The 18,929-nt window shown below is 40.2% G+C and overlaps 1 protein-coding gene across 3 annotated transcripts in view; it reads right to left on the bottom strand.

The window, feature by feature from the left end:
- Dsc2 (desmocollin 2) overlaps positions 1-18,929 on the bottom strand; it is a 32,605-nt gene that overhangs the window by 11,607 nt on the left and 2,069 nt on the right. For 2 of the 3 annotated variants that reach the window (XM_055625526.1, XM_055625524.1), the window contains exons 2-9: positions 11,459-11,543; positions 10,283-10,482; positions 8,644-8,763; positions 7,405-7,560; positions 6,395-6,539; positions 5,401-5,567; positions 2,799-2,933; positions 2,372-2,557 (exon numbers count right to left, since the gene is read on the bottom strand). In XM_055625526.1, the coding sequence (XP_055481501.1) occupies positions 2,372-2,557; positions 2,799-2,933; positions 5,401-5,567; positions 6,395-6,539; positions 7,405-7,560; positions 8,644-8,763; positions 10,283-10,482; positions 11,459-11,543 (1,194 nt within the window). Of the gene's footprint in view, positions 1-2,371; positions 2,558-2,798; positions 2,934-5,400; positions 5,568-6,394; positions 6,540-7,404; positions 7,561-8,643; positions 8,764-10,282; positions 10,483-11,458; positions 11,544-18,872; positions 18,924-18,929 lie in introns of those variants that run through there. The other variant, XM_055625527.1, reaches the window with a different exon arrangement.

The following is an 18,929-nucleotide window of genomic DNA, read 5'->3' as shown; positions in this document are numbered from 1 at the left end:
ACAGTTATTTGCACTGGGTTCAGAAGTAAAAAACTAGGTCAAAATTTAGGTCAAGAGCTTTGTTTTTTGTTTTGTTTTAAATATTGGGTATTCAAGATTGGTCTTCAAATCACATAATAAGGACATTAACTTCTCACACTCTTGCCACCACCTCCCAAATGCTGGGCTTACAGGTGTGTGCCACCATGCCCATTTAGTGTTGGTCTAGAATTTGAACAAGAACCTGTGTATGCTAGACCAGCAAGCTACGTAGCCCAGCTCTATAAAATGTTTAGGACTGGCATGGGGATGGGACAGCCAGCCCTAACCGGACGGCACTGGGTTATTATTACCTGCCGAGAAATAAACTGCTCTATCCCAATTATTAGAGACACTTCCCTTAGACTGCTTAGACCTTTGTATTAATTTACACAACTCCCCTGAGATGGCTAAAGAAACTTAAAATGGTACCAGGCATCTCTTTAGGGTCATTGACCTTTGTCCTGGAATGTCTGTGAGATCCCAGTGGCCTGCAAGTGAGATAAGAGTAGGATAATGGTGTTCCTGCTGTGAGATGTTTAACTGATTGCTTTTGCTCCCTTGCTTTTTGCTTCTGTGAACTCTTATCCCCAGTGGGACTGGTTGAGGTGGTCCTTTTATTACTCTGCAGTGGAGAGGAGGAAGAAGTGAGGGCAGTCCAGCAATTCTGTTGCCCAGCTTTGGATTCCTTAGACAACTGTAATGTTCACCTTTGATACCCACCTTTTCAAACCCTTCCTTTAGCTCCCGTCAGCTAAAGGGGAACAAGAATATAGAAAGCTTAGAGTCGTTATTTGTTCCTTTTTAAAATCTCTTCATTCAAGGTGGATGGAAAGTATGCTTCATTCTGCCTGGTTAGTGAGGTGATGAGGAGATGTGACCAAGATGATCCAGAGATAAAGTCTGGTGTTAGGGTTGGGACAGTGCTGGGGTCAAGTAAGAGACAGGATTTAAAGGGCTTTTCTTTGATGTTTTGAAACAGAAATTAGCCAGAAACTGCAGCTGCTTTGCATCATCGTGAGGAAATGGACTCACTGTCTTTGATCCACAGCCCTTGAGAATGTGTACAAAAGAAAGTTCGCTGGACCATGGGCTTTCAACCTTCCTAATGCCACGTGTGATGCTTTACAGTTCTTGTGTTGTGGTGACCCCAACCATAGCACTTTATTGCTACTTCATAACTGTAATTTTGCTGCTGATATGAATCGTAATGTAAATATCTGATGTTCTGCATATCTGATACGTGATCCCTGTGAAAGGATTGCTTGACAGCCCCACCACCACCACATACACACAAAGGGGTCACAATCCACAGGTTAAGAACCACTGCTCCAGACCCAGGATGGAATTGTGTTCTATTTAATGATATCACGGAAATGGACCTATGATGTCATATAAGCACCCGAAGTTGAAGCAGCCTGGGTTCCTTAGTGTCTCAGGCCTGGCTCCTAAGTTATATGCAAAATAATATTAGAAAAAGGTCTTGGAAATGGGGACATCTCTGACCACTTGAGTTGCATGCTATGAACCTGTGTGCTAAGACTGTACTATATACAAGATACAGACAAATAAACCTATTGACAGTCTCTCTGTGGTTCTGATGAGGTATGACTCAATTCAGAAACTCAGGAAATAGTTGAAAACTCCTTGACCCAGAAACAGAAAGAATAGTTTGTTAAAGATTGGATCTGTCCATTGGTGATAAAGCTCTGCCAGTTATTAAACTATCAAAATATATGTTATCAAGTATATACGACTACACATGAATAAAACACAAATACTGTATTTTAAAATCATGTCTTTGTAAACGGTGACTGCTTTGGGTTTTTTTCAACTTCATACAAGCTAGAGTCATCAGAGAAGAAAACCTCAACGGAGAAAACGCTTCTTTAGGACTGGCCTGCAGGGAAGCCTGCAGGGCATTTTCTTGATTAGTGATTGATGTAGAAGGTCCTTGCACATTAAGGGTGGTGTCACCCCTGAGAGGTTGTTCTTGAAGTATCTAAGAAAACTAAGTGAGCAAATAAGTCAGCAGTGTCCTTTCATGACCTCTGTTTCAGCTCCTGCCTTGAGTTGCTACCTTGACTTCCTTTGGACTGTGATAAGAAAGTGTAAGCAAAAAAAAAAAAGTTTTCTTCTCAAGTTGCTTTCAGCTAGAGAGGGCAAACTATCACAGTTATTCAAAGTGAACATGTTCATCCCATTTAACATATATGAATAAAATAGTATTTATAATTATCTAAATTATACATGTTATGCCTCCATTTACCAGCATCTCTTTCTTCCCATTAAATCTTTGCCTGCTATTCTATATTATAAATTACAAATATCTAACTGAATAATTAAGTCTTACCTTCACCACACACAGAATGCCTTCATTGGTTTCAGGATCTGTTACAATTTTAAAGTTTCCATTTTCATTGCCCTTTAAGATGGTATAATTAGCCCTCCAATTAGGAGAGTTAACTAAATCTTTATCCTGAACAGTAAGACGTAAGATTTCCACATTAACTGTATTTTCTTCCACTGACGTCACATACTGAAAGAAATAAAAAGAATAAAGCTTCATTTAGTAAGCCTCACAAAACAAGATTACCATGTGAAATAAGCCATTCTTACAGTTTTCAAAGTTCCATGTTCTCATGTTTCCAACTCTAACCCCAAGCTACCTTCAGGTCATTGTGAGCATTCATGCCAAGCCATGGGGCACAGAAAGAAATCCATGTACTTTAAAACAGAGAATAGGTCATGCATTTCGCCCTGATAAGCAGCGCACTTACTGAAGTTCGAGTGAAGACTGGCAAGTTGTCATTCACATCTCCTATAGTTATGATACAGGTTGCTGTTGTCTGTAAACCAAAATACTGGCCATCCATATCCTGTACTTTTATTTTCAAGTGGTATTTGTCAATTAACTGAAAGCAACGAAAATATAAGTATTAGGCAAAAGCAGCACCGCTATAAGTGGAATCTTGACTTTTACTCTGTCTCTCATTTTTGCTAATAATTTAAAGGAACACTTACATTTCACAGCATTTATATCTAGTAAAAGTTCTTCGTTCTAGTAATGCGTAATCAATATATTAAAACTGAGTCATTTCTCAAATGGAAAGTGTTATCAACTCAAAAAATATATAATTAGCTAGCTTTACCAACTTTCAAAAGGAAGAGAAACACTGTGGTCATGGATACCCAGTAATACCCAATAATCATGTACTACTACAAGATTAAATATTGCAGACCATAAGTAAGCCCAACAAACTGCTGTAAGAGTTCGTGTGGATAGCTCGAGCTGGGGATTGTAATAGTTGGATGAGGAAGTAAGTAAAGATCTAATAGGGTAGTCGCAATGAAAGTATAGACTATACATGTAAAATACTCTCAGAGGGAACGTCCATACTTTGAAAAGCTTTTTGATCTAGCAGGTGAGAAGAGACATACACTGTCTTGACAGCATGGCTGCAAGTTGATACTAGACAAATCATCAATGGGGAAATTATTAAAACCATTTTACCAAAAAATACAGGAAAGAGAACTTGCTGACAAGTTAAATATTAATGCAGCTAAGGTGCATTTCAGATTTCTAGGCAGGTAAGAATTTGAGTAGTTAGTGGAAATGGAAGTCAAAGGCTACACATTCAAGATATTTTATCTACACTGGAGGAAGAATATAAACGAGATTGCTAAAAGAATTCTCTTTCAGTGGATACCACATTCTGCCCATCTCGAGAAGGTTCACTTTTTTTTTTTAATTTGACATTTGCTTGTTTAAGACTACAAATATACTTCTATGAAAGATTTGATTTCATAAAAGACGAAGTTCAGGAGAGAATGATCTAGATGTTCTACATTAGCATGTCATGGAGTTACTGAATGACCTTCAATTATGTAATGGAAACAATAAACTTTGCAAAGTTGGGAACTAATCATACTTTCCAGAAACACACATACAGGTGACGCCCAGAGTCAGCAGGTTGAGTACCCCTCACTGAATCCACATCACAGGATAGCTTGATGTCAGGCCCACAGAAAGACACTCATGGCTGTTACACAAAGCTCAAAGATGATTTGATAGCATGTTTTTAGCTTGCCTGTCCTTTTGCTGCAACCTGTTGATGAGGCTGGATGTAGAATTTTCTATCTTTGCCACCAAATTAGTGCTCAAACAAAAAGTTCATATTTTGGAGCTTTTCCGTCTTGAGATTTTTCAGATTACAGCTATTGTATCTGTGCTGTTAAATAGTCACATTTATCCACTAACATCTGTTACCACTCTGTCCAGATGAGACAGTGCGCTCTTAAAAGCCAAGCTCTAATCCAGCTTGTCTCCTGGCATTTCCTCTTCTCCTTTTTTTATTCTTACTTAATTTTTTTTAATTATTACGATTTATTCACTTTGTATCCCAACTGTAGCTCCCTCCCTCGTCCCCTCCCAATCCCACCCACCCTCTTTCTTCTCCCTCTATGCCTTTTCCCTGTCCCCTCATAGGGAAGGACCTCCTCCCCTTCTATCTGACCCTAGCCTATCAGGTCTCATCAAGGCTGGCTGCAACATCTTCCTCTGTGGTCTGGCAAGGCTGCACTCCCCAGGGGGCAGTGATCAAAGAGCCAGCCACTGAGTTCATGTCAGAGACAGCCTCTGCTCCTCTTACTAGGATACCCACTTCGAGACTGAGTTGCCATGGGCTACATCTCAGCAAGGGGTTCTAGATCTCCATGCATGGTCCTTGGTTGGAGCATCAGTCTCAGAAAAGACCCCTGGACCCAGAACTTTTTTTGTTCTGTTGGTCTCCTTGTGGAGCTCCTGTCCCCTCCAGTTCTTTCTATCTTCCCCTTCTTTCATAAGATTCCCTGCACTCTGCCCAGAGTTTGGCTATGAGTCTCAGCATCTACTTTGATACCCTGCTGGACAGAGTCTTTTAGGGGACCTCTGTGGTAGGCTCCTATCCTGTTCCCTGTTTTCTCCCTCTTCCGATGTCTATCTCATTTGATTTCTGAGTGAGGTCTGAGCAACTTCCCTAGGGTCCTCCTTCTACCTCAAGATCCATCTATACCACTCCTAGGTACATATCTAAAATATGCCTAAGTATACAACAAGGACATTTGCTCAACCATGTTCATAGCAGCTTTATTGGTAATAGCCAGAATCTGGAAACAACCCAGATATTCTTCAACAGAGGAATGGATACAGAAATTGTGGTACATTTGACAAATGGAATACTACTCTGCAGTTAAAATAAGGAACTAGAAAAGATCATCCTGAGTGAGGTAACCCAGAAGCAGAAAGACACGCACAGTATGTACTCACTTATAAGTAGATATTAATCATATAATACAGGAGAAACATACTAAAATCTATATTTCCAGAGAGGCTTTCCTTACCTCTCTGTCCAGCTGAGATGACGTGGTAGTGATGACACCAGTCGTGGGGTGCATGGTAAATAATGTGGGCGGGGAAGGCACCTGCTCCAGGATGGAGTACCTCAGCTTCGTGTGCATTGTTCCCGGCTCATCCTTGTCTGTAGCACAGACCTCCCCTACGGAAAAGCCTGCAGAGGAAAAGCTCCTATTCAGTGGCCAAACCTAAGCTCTAGGCCTCTCATTTTGCTCTTTTCAGCTACTTCAGAAGCCTTTTTGAGCAACTGTTTTACAGATCAGTATCATGGCTTTTCTAAGTCAAGAGACGACTACATAAAATAACACTTCCTTTTACATACGCTCATGTTCTAATATTTTGAAGATCTGGCAGCCACACCTATTTTTACACTATGTTCATGTGAGAGTCTATGAATGATGACATTATCCCTCTGTCAATGCTACACCTCTAAGCTGATATTTTCTAATTATTTTTGAGCCCTTTCTCATTTGCTTAAATTTCCATTTCCTGTGCTTAAATTAACCATTTGAGGCAGTTCTCTCTAAAAATTATTAGTTCAGGCAGGTCTTCCTAGGATATGTCCCCAAAACTGCATTCTGACACCCACCCAATTTGGGCCTGAGGTTAACAAGACCAGAAAAATTCCTGTATTGTTCTCAGTGACTCTTGATCATGCTCAGAACACTACAACCCAGTTAGGCATTTCTGGAGCTCAGTAGATAGGCCTCCAAATGCCAAATGACTTCATTTACAGGTTATTCTCTTAAAAGCACTTCATTTACCTCATAGAAATGTAAAGTAGATAACCCATTCACTGGATAATAAACTAAGAAACTGTGGTTTGTCAAACTAGGAAACCAGTGAAAGACAGAAGAAAACCTCATGCAGTACCCCTGTTCTCGCCATCACAGGAGGCTGCGTTCCTGTGGCCACACAGAGGCTCAGTTTCCGAACCAATGCTAACTCAAGCTGCCCTGTATGATTGGTGTGGCTACTTACCGACTGGACTGTTTTCCAAAACTGTGAAACTGTATACTGGCTGTGTAAAAATTGGGTAATTATCGTTCTCATCCTCTATTTTAATGAGGAGTGGCAGCGGGTACTCAGGTGTATACCCATCTGGAGTTGTTGCAGACGCAATCAGCTGTGAATAGAATAAAATCATGACACAAAGTAAAAACAACCATGTTTTATTTTTGTGGTGCTGGGGATAAAATTCAGAGCCTTACACATGTCAAGTATGTTGTCTCCACTGAACTAAACTAAACCCTCTGACAAACAAATGCGCTGTCTCATGTTTTTTCCTATGGAAAATTAAAACAGAAAAAAAAATCATAAGACCAGGAATAAACTAACAGAATTGAATTTTATTTACTTCATTTAATTTGTTTGTTTCAACTCAGTTCTGTCATTGATTGTCATCAATTGTAGCCAGAGCACCAATGAAAAACCTCGGGGGGGGGGGAGCAGGGTAGGTAAATTGAGAGTGAAAGACACAGTGGCCGAGGTTAATATCTGTTATGCTAGCTAATTTTATGTCAACTTGACAGAGACTAGAGTCTTCTGAAAGGAGGGACTCCCAGTTGAGAAAATTCCTCTGTAAGACTGGGCTGTAGGCAAGCCCTTAGTTAAGAAATTGGTGAGGGAGGGTCCAGCCCATTGTGAATGGAAGAATCCCAGGGCTGGTGGTCCTGGGTTCCATTAAAAAAAAAATCTGAGAAAACAATGATGAGCATGCCAGTAAGCAGCACCCCTCCATGGCCTCTGCATCGGTTCCTGCCTTTCAGTTCTTGGCCTGTTTGAGTTCTTGTTCTGACTTCCTTCAGTGATGAACAACATATGGAAGCATAAGCCAAATGAACCATTCCTGCCCTCACCCCCAGGTTTTTTGTTTTTTTGTTTGATTGGTTTGGTTTGACTTGGTTTTTTGGTCCGTGTTTCATGATAGCAATAGCAACCTAAACTAAGACAACCATAAGCACAGCAGATGATCGATCTTTGGACTTTACCTCAAAGGATTCATACTGCTCACGATCTACACGACCAGTGCAATACAGGTTTCCAGTATCTCTTTCAACATAAAATAAGTTTCGAGGTTCTTTATCGACTCCTGGCCCTGTGATGGAATAGTATATGGTGTAGTTTTGAGCTGTGTCAGACTGGATCTAGAAAATAAATAATATAGCACAAGACATGTTTATTTCAGTAAAATTTGCATGGGTATTTTTATGCAATAACACTGCCAGTTACTAGACTAAACATCAGTCCTCTGCTGTGCTCAGTATCAGAAAAAAATGCAGCAATAGAATAAGGAATTAAAATTGAAATTTTCAAAAAGAAGATACTTGCAAAATCCTATAGCAAAAAAATCAGTACTGTGAGGACTAAACATTATGTAAATGAACCAAACACTTGGGATTCCCCTGTATTTGAAAATATAGCAATATGAGATTGAATGATTATCTGTTGCCACTCTGCTTAAGTCCTGAGATTTTATTGTATTTGGCCAATTATTATAAAAATTGATTTTCACCAGGTATGGTGGCTTATGCCTGTAATCCCAGCCTTGGGAAAGCAGAGATGGGAGAATTCGGAGATAAGACCAGCCTGAGGCTAGAGAGCAAGAGCTTGTCTATGTGGATAAGCCAGACTCTGAAAGGCAAACATCATACTTTCTCTCATTTATGAATCTACACTGTGTGCGTATACGTGTGTGTGTGTGTGTGTGTGTGTGTGTGTGTGTGTGTGTGTGTGTATCCATCCCTATATGACATGAAAGCAGAAGGGGAAATGGAGGAAAGAAGGAAAGTGGTATGAGGGGTAAGCAAGAAAGAAGTGAGTGGGTGGGAGTGAATTAGTCAGAATACACTATACAGTTGAGAACAGCTATCTTTGTGAAAGTTAACAGTGTATAAAATGAGTAACACCAAGATTGCTTTAGAGTGCTAGATGAGTTTTACAGTTCTCATAGATTACTTTCACATGACTAAAACTGTGAAATGTATACACAATATTAAGAAATATTTACACACATGTGTTGAAGCATGATACTTAAACCTTCCATTCTAATATTTACATGTAACTATTTTACATAGTATTGACTTTTTTAATTAGTAAGGATTTATTCAAGCTCTTGAGCATGGCAGACAGGCATTCTAACCAGTCTGCCCACAATTACTTTTAAATACCTATTAATTATTTCTGAAAATGGAAAAAAGACAGACCTCAGCCGCCAAAGTAAACTATACCTGTTGAAGGAAAAGTGGGAAGGGGCCCAAGGAATTCTCCATCATGGAACAAGGGATAGGAGCCCATCTTCTCTTGGCACGGCGGAGAATGTTCTCTGGATGACGTCGTTCATTTAGTACCTTGGTTTAGAAGAAAAGAAAGGTAAACCTTAATTGTTAAAATCAAGGAAAGCCTACAAAGTCAATAGAGTCTACTTCCTCCCCAGACATTCAAGCTTATACACTTGTCTCCTCTCATAGATAGGGACATGTAAACCCCCAGAAGTACTTGAAAACCAAACTAAACCTCAATTTTGCAGAAATAATAACAGCAATGGCAAAGAAAAAGACTATCGTTCTTGTTATGTCAAAAACCCTCCTGAGAAAATAACTTGGTGAAAGTATGAAAGAAAGATTGATGGACTAGAAGAGTAAACGCAACACTGAAAAAAAATTTTTTTGCAGCCATGTTGCCATGCAAGAACATGGGAGGAAAGAGATGCAATGAGAATGTCTTCACTGCCGTATTTAACATATGTATATTCCACTCACCAGCAACTAGCCAGAGCCAGGGAACCAACAGAGATCTGTCAGAATGAAGAAAGAAATACAGTGACAGCACTCAGGCTGCTTCAGGGGAGAATGACCAGGGACTGAGAAGTGGCTATTTTGACCTTTGGTGTCACAACCAACAGGCACACATGTGGTCCAAACCTTCTCCATTGTTATCTGTCTTCCTAACCACAAGCCATGCTAATGACACAGGCTAGGCAAGAAGTTAAGGGTGTGGTAAAGCGAGCTGAGCCTCCTGACATTCAGAACCCCTGTGAGGATAAGCACTTTAACACTGCAGTTAGATGGTTCCCACTGTATTAGAAATGAAGGCACCAGGACATCCTCTGAGACATATGGCCTAACAAAGTGTCTGCATCCCCCAAGGCCTGACATCATCATTTTATCCCTTGCATTATGGCTTTGCCCTGCTTCTCTTGTGGGCTATTCTAAGGACCACGGAAAGAAAAGCCCTGAAAATGAGATGTGGTCCATCATAACTTGACACTGAGAAAGGATCACCTTTTCCCCAGAATATACTACCTGCCTCATGAATATTCATAAAACATTTTTAAGCTCCACAACACAGAGTTCACTGGACTGATCACTGCCTTGGAGCAGTCTTCCCAACCCCTCTTTAGAGTGTTTGTACGCTTGACTTGGCTTGGCTAAATAAACATCTGCTTAAACTATCTAGTCTTTTGTTTGAATTCTTTTCTTCAAGAAGATAAGAACCAGAGACCCCTATAACACTAATATGCAAGAGGAAAAAATAATTCAATTAAGAGGCAAAGTTTACAAATGTGTTTTAGAAGATCCATTCCAAAAATCAAAAGTGTTTCTTTGTAGTCTATCTCAAGTTCTCATGTGTAGCTTATCCCAAATGAGAGTGAAGACAACTTGGAATGACTTCACTGAGCAGGACTGACCCACTCGTAATGACATGTGCTGCACAATCAACCCTCCTTCACTAAACAGGACTGAGCCATGGCTTTCACTCTCCTCCCAACCAAACCATCCCAAGCCTACTCTGATTCCACATCTAGCCAGTGTCAGTTAATCCTAAAGAAACAACACCATTCCACTTCACACATACCATCTCACTCACCTCTCCTGGGCCCTCTAAGTGGACAGATATCTCCCTTTCTTCTTGGTTGTCTGTGTTGAGGAGCCATATGGTAAAACTCCTTTGCCCCGAGGACAGAACAACGGCATTGGTTGTGTACACTGAACCATCTTCTAAGACTTGGAAATCAGGATCGCTCAGGTGAATTAGATTTGCCGATTTAAGGCAGTCCTTCAGGTTCACTGCAGAAAACACACACAGCGGTCACTTTAGCCACACGGGGTTCAAAAGTAGACACAGTATTCATGTGCAGGAAGACCAAAACACTTAAATCACACGCACTCTGGCATAGTTGGTGTTTTTATATCATATACTACACTACATGGTTAAAGTTCTCCCTAACATACATATTGCCTCTACAGCTTTGTTTTGCATCTGTTTAAAGAGACACTTGTCCTGAAACAAAGGCATGTGGACTCCAGTATTTGAACATTTGACACAACACTGAAAATGGGTTTTTTTTCTTAACTAGAGACTACATACTACTCGACTTCAAGTCAGAAGTTATTAGACTGAAATACTACTGAAGTCTACAACAAATGTGAAATAGTTACCATATTATGTTCAATTTAGTTTGATTTTTTTTTTCCTTCTACAACTAAATCATATAAAAAATGGACAGGTCAGTGAGAGGCCAGGGAGTAAATTTTTTGCCCAGCTTGTTTATGTGGGCACACACACACACACATTTTATAAGTTAAACAAACTAAAAAATTGATTGATAAAAACAAGTATATGGGGCTAAAGACATAGCTTGAGATAGACTGCTTGCTCAGCATGTGCAATGCCCTTGGTTTGATGCCCAACACACGCACACAATGTAGAAATAAAATACAGTAAGAACAGCACCTTCAAAGTCAAAAAATAACTTCAATATTGGTTCTCAAATGCTTAGAAGCATATTTAGCATATACAATATGATCCATGGAATATAAACATCAAAAATTTATGTTATTATTTGAACTTAACATTTTTCTCTTATTTGGGTAATCATATTTTTCAATAAAGAATATATTATTTCATTGGTACAATATAACATGTATTAAAAACGTTGCATTATTCACTATTAATCATGATTATAATATTAATATTAATCACGGTTCTAAATATCACAGTAACTTTTAACGGAGCATAGCACACACTGTAGCTGCTCTTTACCTCTGCCCACAAATTTCTCAGCAGGTAGTTTGGTAGGGACCTGAAGGGTCACTTCTTCACAGGCTTCACAGGCAAATGCAAGGATCTAGAACAAACACATTCGTGTCATACACGCACAAGATCTTTCTAATGAATATACAGTTTACTTAAGTCTCCATTGCACAGAAATATCCACTTAATTGCATAAAATAAACATTAATTGAATATTTAAGTATATGTATAATCAGACAAAAATTATTTAATTTAAATTAACATAATAAAATAAGAAATATGTACTAAAGTAAGAAATCTGAAATATATGAAGGCGATGGATGAAAGGGTAACAACTCCCCATGGCTCCCTTCTTTACAAGGCCCTTTGTACTCAGGGGACCGCACCGGACTGTTTTTATTTTATTCTGTAAAATGAATTTGCTAATACACTGACTGGGAGGCTTGAGAGAGCATCCAGCAGCAACATGTGTGAGACAGTACCAAACACACACAAGAAAGAGAAATAAATAAACCCACCAACCCATCACACTGTTCCTGTAAATGTTCAGGAGCGACAGAGCCAAAGTGATAGCCTGCTAAAACACACCTCAGTGCCTTCGCTGAGGGAGGCTGGGGCTGCCATGGGAGGGGTTGGCAGAATCTAGACATGAGTCTACACGACATGGGATCTCATTCTGAGCACACAACTGCTCCGCACTGACATCTAAGGCCATTTCAGGAAACACTTGACTTCAAATGCTGTGAATGATTTAGTGATCTGCAGTGAGCTAATTCCAACTGATTGTGCTTTTGAAAACTCAAGTTTAATTCTGTTGTGGGCTGTTTCTGTGGATGTTCCTGAAAGATGCGAGCTCCATTTTCTTCAGTTCACCACAGTCCTTGACCAAAAGCAAGGAAAGCAACCAGCACCTATGCTGCTAAGCATTCAATCCTTTATCAAAAACAAAAATCAGCTAGATTTGGATGAAAAATTTCATTTCCATTCTATTTTAAAGCACCTGTAATTATCCAATTTGAAGTATTAAGGAGGGATCCAGTAAGGTAAAGAATATATTTTATTTGCAAAATTGAAATAGATTCTGTTATGAAATATAATGCGGTAAGGGGGTATACCCATGGCAGGACCGTCACAGGCAAAGGAACCTGGTTAAAAAAAAAAAAAAAAAAGTGTTTATTGGGAGAGGGGAGAAGAAAGAGTAGAGAGGAGTGAGGATCTGGAAAAAGATACAGGTAGACAGGTGGACATATAGACAGGCAAACAAATGGGAGCAGAGCCATGTGGGCAGACAAAGAAGGGCAGAGAGGAAAGGGGAAGGGGTGTCCGCAGAGGACAGACAGAGAGAACGCTGGGACAGACAAAGAAAGCATGAGGGGCGGGCCAGTCCTTTTTATCCACAGCACAGACTTGTCGCATTTGGCAGCCGCAGGAAGCAATTGCTAGGTCTCTGAAAGCAAGCCCATGGAATCTCCCGTACACTAACAAACCCTCGCCTACTCCTCCCCCAAAAAAGACTTTTACATTGGAAGTAAAAGAAGGGAACTTTCACAGGCTTCCTAGACAAGAGGGTAGGGGCACAGCCAGATGTTTTGAGGACTATGGTTCCCGGTGATTGACAAGTACATCTAGCCATTCACTCAACCGACACTTATTCCTTCAACCAACACTCAGGGATAAGGAGGTGCTGGCTCAGTCATAGACTCCAGCAGGGAGCAAAGCAAGGACCTTGCCGCCACGGTGGGTCACACTGCAGTGCAGCGAGGAAAAGAGACAAGTGCACAAATGTCATACCCCACCAAGGTGGCGGCCAAGAAAGATAACAGTTACAGGAGAAAGGAAACAGAGAAAGATGACAGAGAAAGCTGGGGCCTCGGTGAACTGAGGGAGCAAACCAGTTCCACACTTAAAGAGAAGCCTGGAACATGTTACATAGGATCTAAAAGGCCATGGTAAGAAATGGAGGTTTTGTTCAGAGTGCACAGGAAAGCGGCCATAGGAGAGGCATAGAGCTGCAGGAGTGGCCTTATCTGGTCTTCACCAGCAGTCAGTCACCTGGACACATGGCAACAAGGCTGCAGACTCATAGGATGGAAGCCCGGATAACAACTGCAGTGGTGCAGCATTGTTCTAAGGGAGGGACATGGTTCTTGCACTGAAGTCTTATTGGTGCAGGTGAATGGCCCAGTTCAGACAAACAGTGTCCCTGACATCAGTTCATTCATATATTCAATAAATTTCATTGAATGTCTGCTATACAGTAGAGCCCAGTAGCAAGCATGAGCTTCATGAAAATGCAACCCCAGAATGTTTGTAAGCTCGGTAGGGTACGGAAATGCCACAGCAGGAAAGTACAGGCTGATAGGAGAGGAGGGGAAGCCAGCCTCACCTAGGAACCAGATGAGGTCAACTGAAGAGTGGCCATGAGGCAGTCATGACAGGAGATGGCAGAGTTTAAAATGCCAACATACGGAACAACAGATGACAGAAACCTGAATAGAAACCTAGAGTGCAGCAGTTCTCAAGCTGTGGGTTGTGACCGTTTGGGGGTTTGAGCGACGCTTTCATAGGAGTTGCCTCCGACCACCTGAAAACACAGATATTTGTATTGCAACATGAGGAACTCTATTCAAGGTCTCAGCATTAGGGAGGGACATTGAGAACACATAGTGGCTGATGTGTATAGTACAAGGAGAAAAATGAAGTAATTCTGAGGAATAAGTTTGGAACAGTTTTTGAATAGTGTCAACAGCCTATGTGGACTCGCTCTCTTATACATTAAAAGGAGCTCCTATGGTTTACAAATAAGGTGGGTTCCCAAAGGCATGCTTTCTGGGTGAAACATCCAATCATTGGGAGAAAGCTGCATGGTGTGGGTTTGGCCTAATCAATGAATGCTACATTTGATGGCATTGTTAGGAGGTCATGGAAAGTTATGTTGGCTCATGATTCACATAAGCAGGTCACTGAGGTGAGTCTGTGAATGATGGATCCTGTCCTGCCTCCTTCATCTTACTCCTTTTTGTTGAATGTCTGCTATGACATAAATAGACTTCCTCCACCATCATCCATGCTGTTCCTGTCTTGCATGAGCCTGAAAGCCATGTTGTCTGCCAACCATGAACAAAAACCTTTATAATTGTGACCAAGAATACATCTTGCCTTTAACATTTTTTTCTCAGGTATGTCTCTGAGTAATGGAAAGAACTGACTAATACTGAAAATAAAGATTTGCCTCAAGTAAATAAATTACCTAAACAGGTTTATACTGGAGTGTGGTATGTGTGAACACTGTGGAGAAATAACTCAAGAGAAAAAAAAAAAAAAAAAAAAAACTTCCATTTCCATGAAGACATGTAAGAAAAACTAACTAGCAATAATGAACAACATGATTTTGAAACATCCTACAGCATCAAAGGACTGACAAATATAGAAAAGAATCGAAAGGCAGGGTCTGCAGATAAAACCAAAACATAGCCAACAGGATAGAAGAATCCAGAAATAACTTCTGACCTGCCAAGATTGGCTCTGGTTTCTTGACCTTGGTGGAGACGGGATGAGATTAAAAACATGGGGCTCAACTACAGTGTACAGGAAGCTACTCTCCATTATGCCTCCAGGATAAGTGAGAGCCACAGCTAACCTGACCTCTGCGTGGGTTTATGATCCACGTTCAAACACGTGGTTTCAGTCAGAAGTCTCTTGTATTTTATAAGCACAATGCTACGAGGAAAGCATCAAAAGCTACCCTCCTGGAATGGTACTCTTTGGTGGGTTTAGTGGAAACATACCTCTGTGCATGTGTGTGTATGAGGATATCTCCAAAAGGTTTAAATGAAAAGAGAAGACTCACACTGAAAGTGGGTGACATCATCCCATGGAAAGGGGTGCAGGACTGAGTAGGAAGAAAACAGGCTGGGGCCAGCACCCATATTCTCTCTGCTTTCCGACTGTGGGTACAATAGAACCAGATGCCTCACTCTCCTCCTGCTGTGACTTTCTCATGAGGGGAGACTCTAGCCTCAAACTATAGCCAAAATAAACTCTTCCCTTCTTAATTGCTTCTTGTAGGGTGTTTATTCACAGCAACAAGAAAAGTAGATGATATCATTGCTAAACCCAGAAATATAATAGGTTTTCCAAGGTCACCATAGGTTCTTCACGTCACACTGAAGAAATCCTGGGCAGGAGCTAGGGCTTGCAAAGGGGGAAAAATTTCTCAATTTGTGTTTGCTTGGACTTTGCTTACAAAACTCAAGCAAACCAACCAATAAGAGAGAAGCAACTGTTAAATAGAGGTATCACTACTCTTCATGTCCATAAACAAAACCAGTCATATAACATAAAAGAAGTCATGTTCTAAAGCAATGAAATGTGTAGAAATGCCAGGGGGTAAGCTCAGCTAGAAGCCCCAAAGGCTGTGTGCCAGCACCATGCAATCTGCTTCCCGACTGTGGTTACCAAAGCCTTGCTCTCCTCCTCCCATGACTTCCCAACAGAAGACCTGCCCTCTTCAGAAGAACCTAAACCCAAAACAGATAGGCAGGTTTACACAGAAAGAAACATGTATCTAGTATGAGTTAAGAAAAATTGGCAACATGCATACATTAATCCTAAATTAAATTACAACTTTATGATCTCTATTTAAAAAATAAAAATCTCAACAGAGTATTTCCTGGATCTAAATTCAAATTTAGCTAAATTCCTGGAGCTGATTCAAAAGCTTATAGGAAAAGTTATGAAAAAGAAGAGCAACAAAAGGATAAGTAGACATTATAAGAGCACATGAAATTTTACGAACTAAAACAAGCCTATGTATCAGTATGTGGATAGCCAAGTATTGGTTTCATAATTTAGAAAGACAAATTCTATTCCTGCATGCACCTGATCTATTTATAGCCAACAAAGGTCACATACAATTTTTGTCACTAACAATTTGTGAGTTTTCTATTCATCACATTCTTGCCTACACAGCATGTTATCAAAAACCATTGAGTGTGAAAAGACATTTCAAAATTGCTTTTAATTTACTTTCATTTTTATACTTTAAGGGTTTTTTTTTAATTTCTGGAATATGTATTCTCCTTGTTCATATAAGAATTTTTCTTCACAACTTATGTGAACTTTTTAATGTATATGCTCTCCTTTAAAATATGTTTAAATTTTCCTTTTAACATAGTTTATGCTGTAGTTTGGTTTGGCTTTGTTTTATTTTTGTTCTTTTAGCATGGAAATTCTGTTTTTATATCATTACTTTTCTCAACTTTAAAAAGTTGGAATCCAGGTCATAGACAGGCTTTCTTAACTGAGCATTTATCAGAATCCATCATGCTTCTCTTATAACCCACATGGGGTCACGTGCACTTTACATGTTCATCTTCGTGGAGTTTTCTATGGTGCTCTGCATTAAAATATGGTTCAATTTTACCTTTTTCAAAGCTTCTGCCCAACTCAAGCAGCCTCATAGTCAATCTCAACAATTCTTACACGATGTAACCCTTAAAGATGTAACACAGTAAGTATTTCTCAACCTTCTGTTGGTATAATGTTCTTTTGGAACTTATAGAATTTACCCTTGTTAATTCAAATGCTGATTTCTCTACCCCACTATCTGGTTTCAATCTGAACATTGCATCAAGCATCACCTGTCTCAAATTTGTGTAAATATGCCACCATTTAGTCTCTGTGCTGTCAATTAAACAACCAGCCACAGTGCTGAGCAAGGGAGAGAATAGGGTGGGACATCCTGGTCTGGAGGGGAGGAGAAGGAAGCAGGAAGAGTAGAAGTGCAGGGCTCCACAGGAGAGCACTTTGAATCACTAGGAGAGATGAACAGGACCTAAAATATGACTAAAAGCAAGTATAATGGGTGAAATATGAATGGGAGGAAACTATGTGGGCTTGGAGGTTTAGGATGGAATAACTATTGCCCAGCATTGTGCTCTATGTTAACTAAATAAATCCTAGTCTCTGTGTGGTGATTTGGCTATACAGCTGGTTTAAGAATAACTGCTGCTTAACTAAACGATAAATCAATAATAAATATTAATAAACCACAACAACCTTCCTAACGTTGTGACCCTTTAATCCAGTTAATCATGTCGTGATTACACCCAACTGCAACATTATTTTAGTTTCTACATCATAACTGTAATGTTGCTACTGTTTTGAATCATAATATATGTTTTCTGACAGTCTTAGGCGACCCCTGTGAAAGGGTCATTTGACCCCAAAGGGGTCATGACCCACAGACTGAGCGCCAATAGTATAACATGCCATCAAACATAAAACAACTTTCTTTTGAGCCATATACAACCGGTTTGAAGAGAACAACATCTCCCAAATCATGGTCATTGCCTTTGTATTTGTCATCCCCACTTCTGGTACTCCCATCCATAAATGTACCTGCTCATATGGGAATGGCATAGAGCCAAGTTTGTCCACTGTGACATTGGTAAGAGCAACAGCCAGTAACAGAAGTGATAGATAGCAGTAAACAGACACATGCAAAATCTTTGAACATGAACTTACTGAAACAATAATAAAAGTAGTCATGAGGAGAAAGAAGCTTTTAGACTTTTCCATGAGGATCGGGGCATACAGAAGTTCTATACATTTAAATCTCTGACACCAAAAGAAAAACTTTTTTTTTTGGAACATAATAAATGGTATGCTATTTATTATGGCACACTATGTGGGGACAGAAAAGCTTATTGGTTAAAAGCTTATTGACATCTGAAATAGCAATAGTAATTTAGGACAGTGTCATACTGTAAAGCATAGAGGAAATGATCTTGGGGGGAGGATATACATTTGAGAAATAGGACTTAGAACAAGGCTCCACAAAAAATTAGCATGTACAAGTGAGGAAAACAGTGGCCAAGCACACAGAAGTAAAGAACAGAAGGCAGCAGCCATGGTGTGGGGCATGGGAAGGGGAGGGTCTGCTGCCCTAAAAGGTATAGTTTCTGCGGTGTAAGACACAAGGATCCAGATAGTGGGGCCACAGTATCATGCTTGCAGATATATCTTTTAACTCTATGCTTAGAACTCTGTCTTAAAAACTCATGTAATGCCTTTAAATCATACACAGGCAAGGGGGGGGGGGTGAAGAAACCGGGTAGGGAGTCAGATTCTGAGGGTCAGAAAATTTTTTTCTAAGGTGTTCATTTCCAGAGTAAGGGATGAGTCACAGGGTAGAATTATGTGAAGAATAGAACTCATCACTTGAACCTGTCAAGGGAGATCTTAGAAGACTCGAGAACAAAGCGCCACTGGTGTTCAGGAAGAACGCCAGTTCTTCCTCAGAACTCCAGCGCTTAAGCCACTAAGGGGTGGGGCAGTCCTGGGAAGTGGAGACAAGCTGACTCCGGGAAATGTCAAGGGATTACCCGAGTATGAGAAAGAGATGTGACGGGAGCCTCACCCCCAAAAAGTTCTTCTTCTTCTTCTTCTTCTTCTTCTTCTTCTTCTTCTTCTTCTT

The sequence above is a fragment of the Psammomys obesus genome, unplaced genomic scaffold, assembly GCF_907164565.1.
Source record: "Psammomys obesus unplaced genomic scaffold, mPsaObe1.curated_primary_1811, whole genome shotgun sequence".
Classification (NCBI taxonomy): domain Eukaryota; kingdom Metazoa; phylum Chordata; class Mammalia; order Rodentia; family Muridae; genus Psammomys; species Psammomys obesus.
This window is presented reverse-complemented; position numbering and strand designations above follow the sequence as displayed.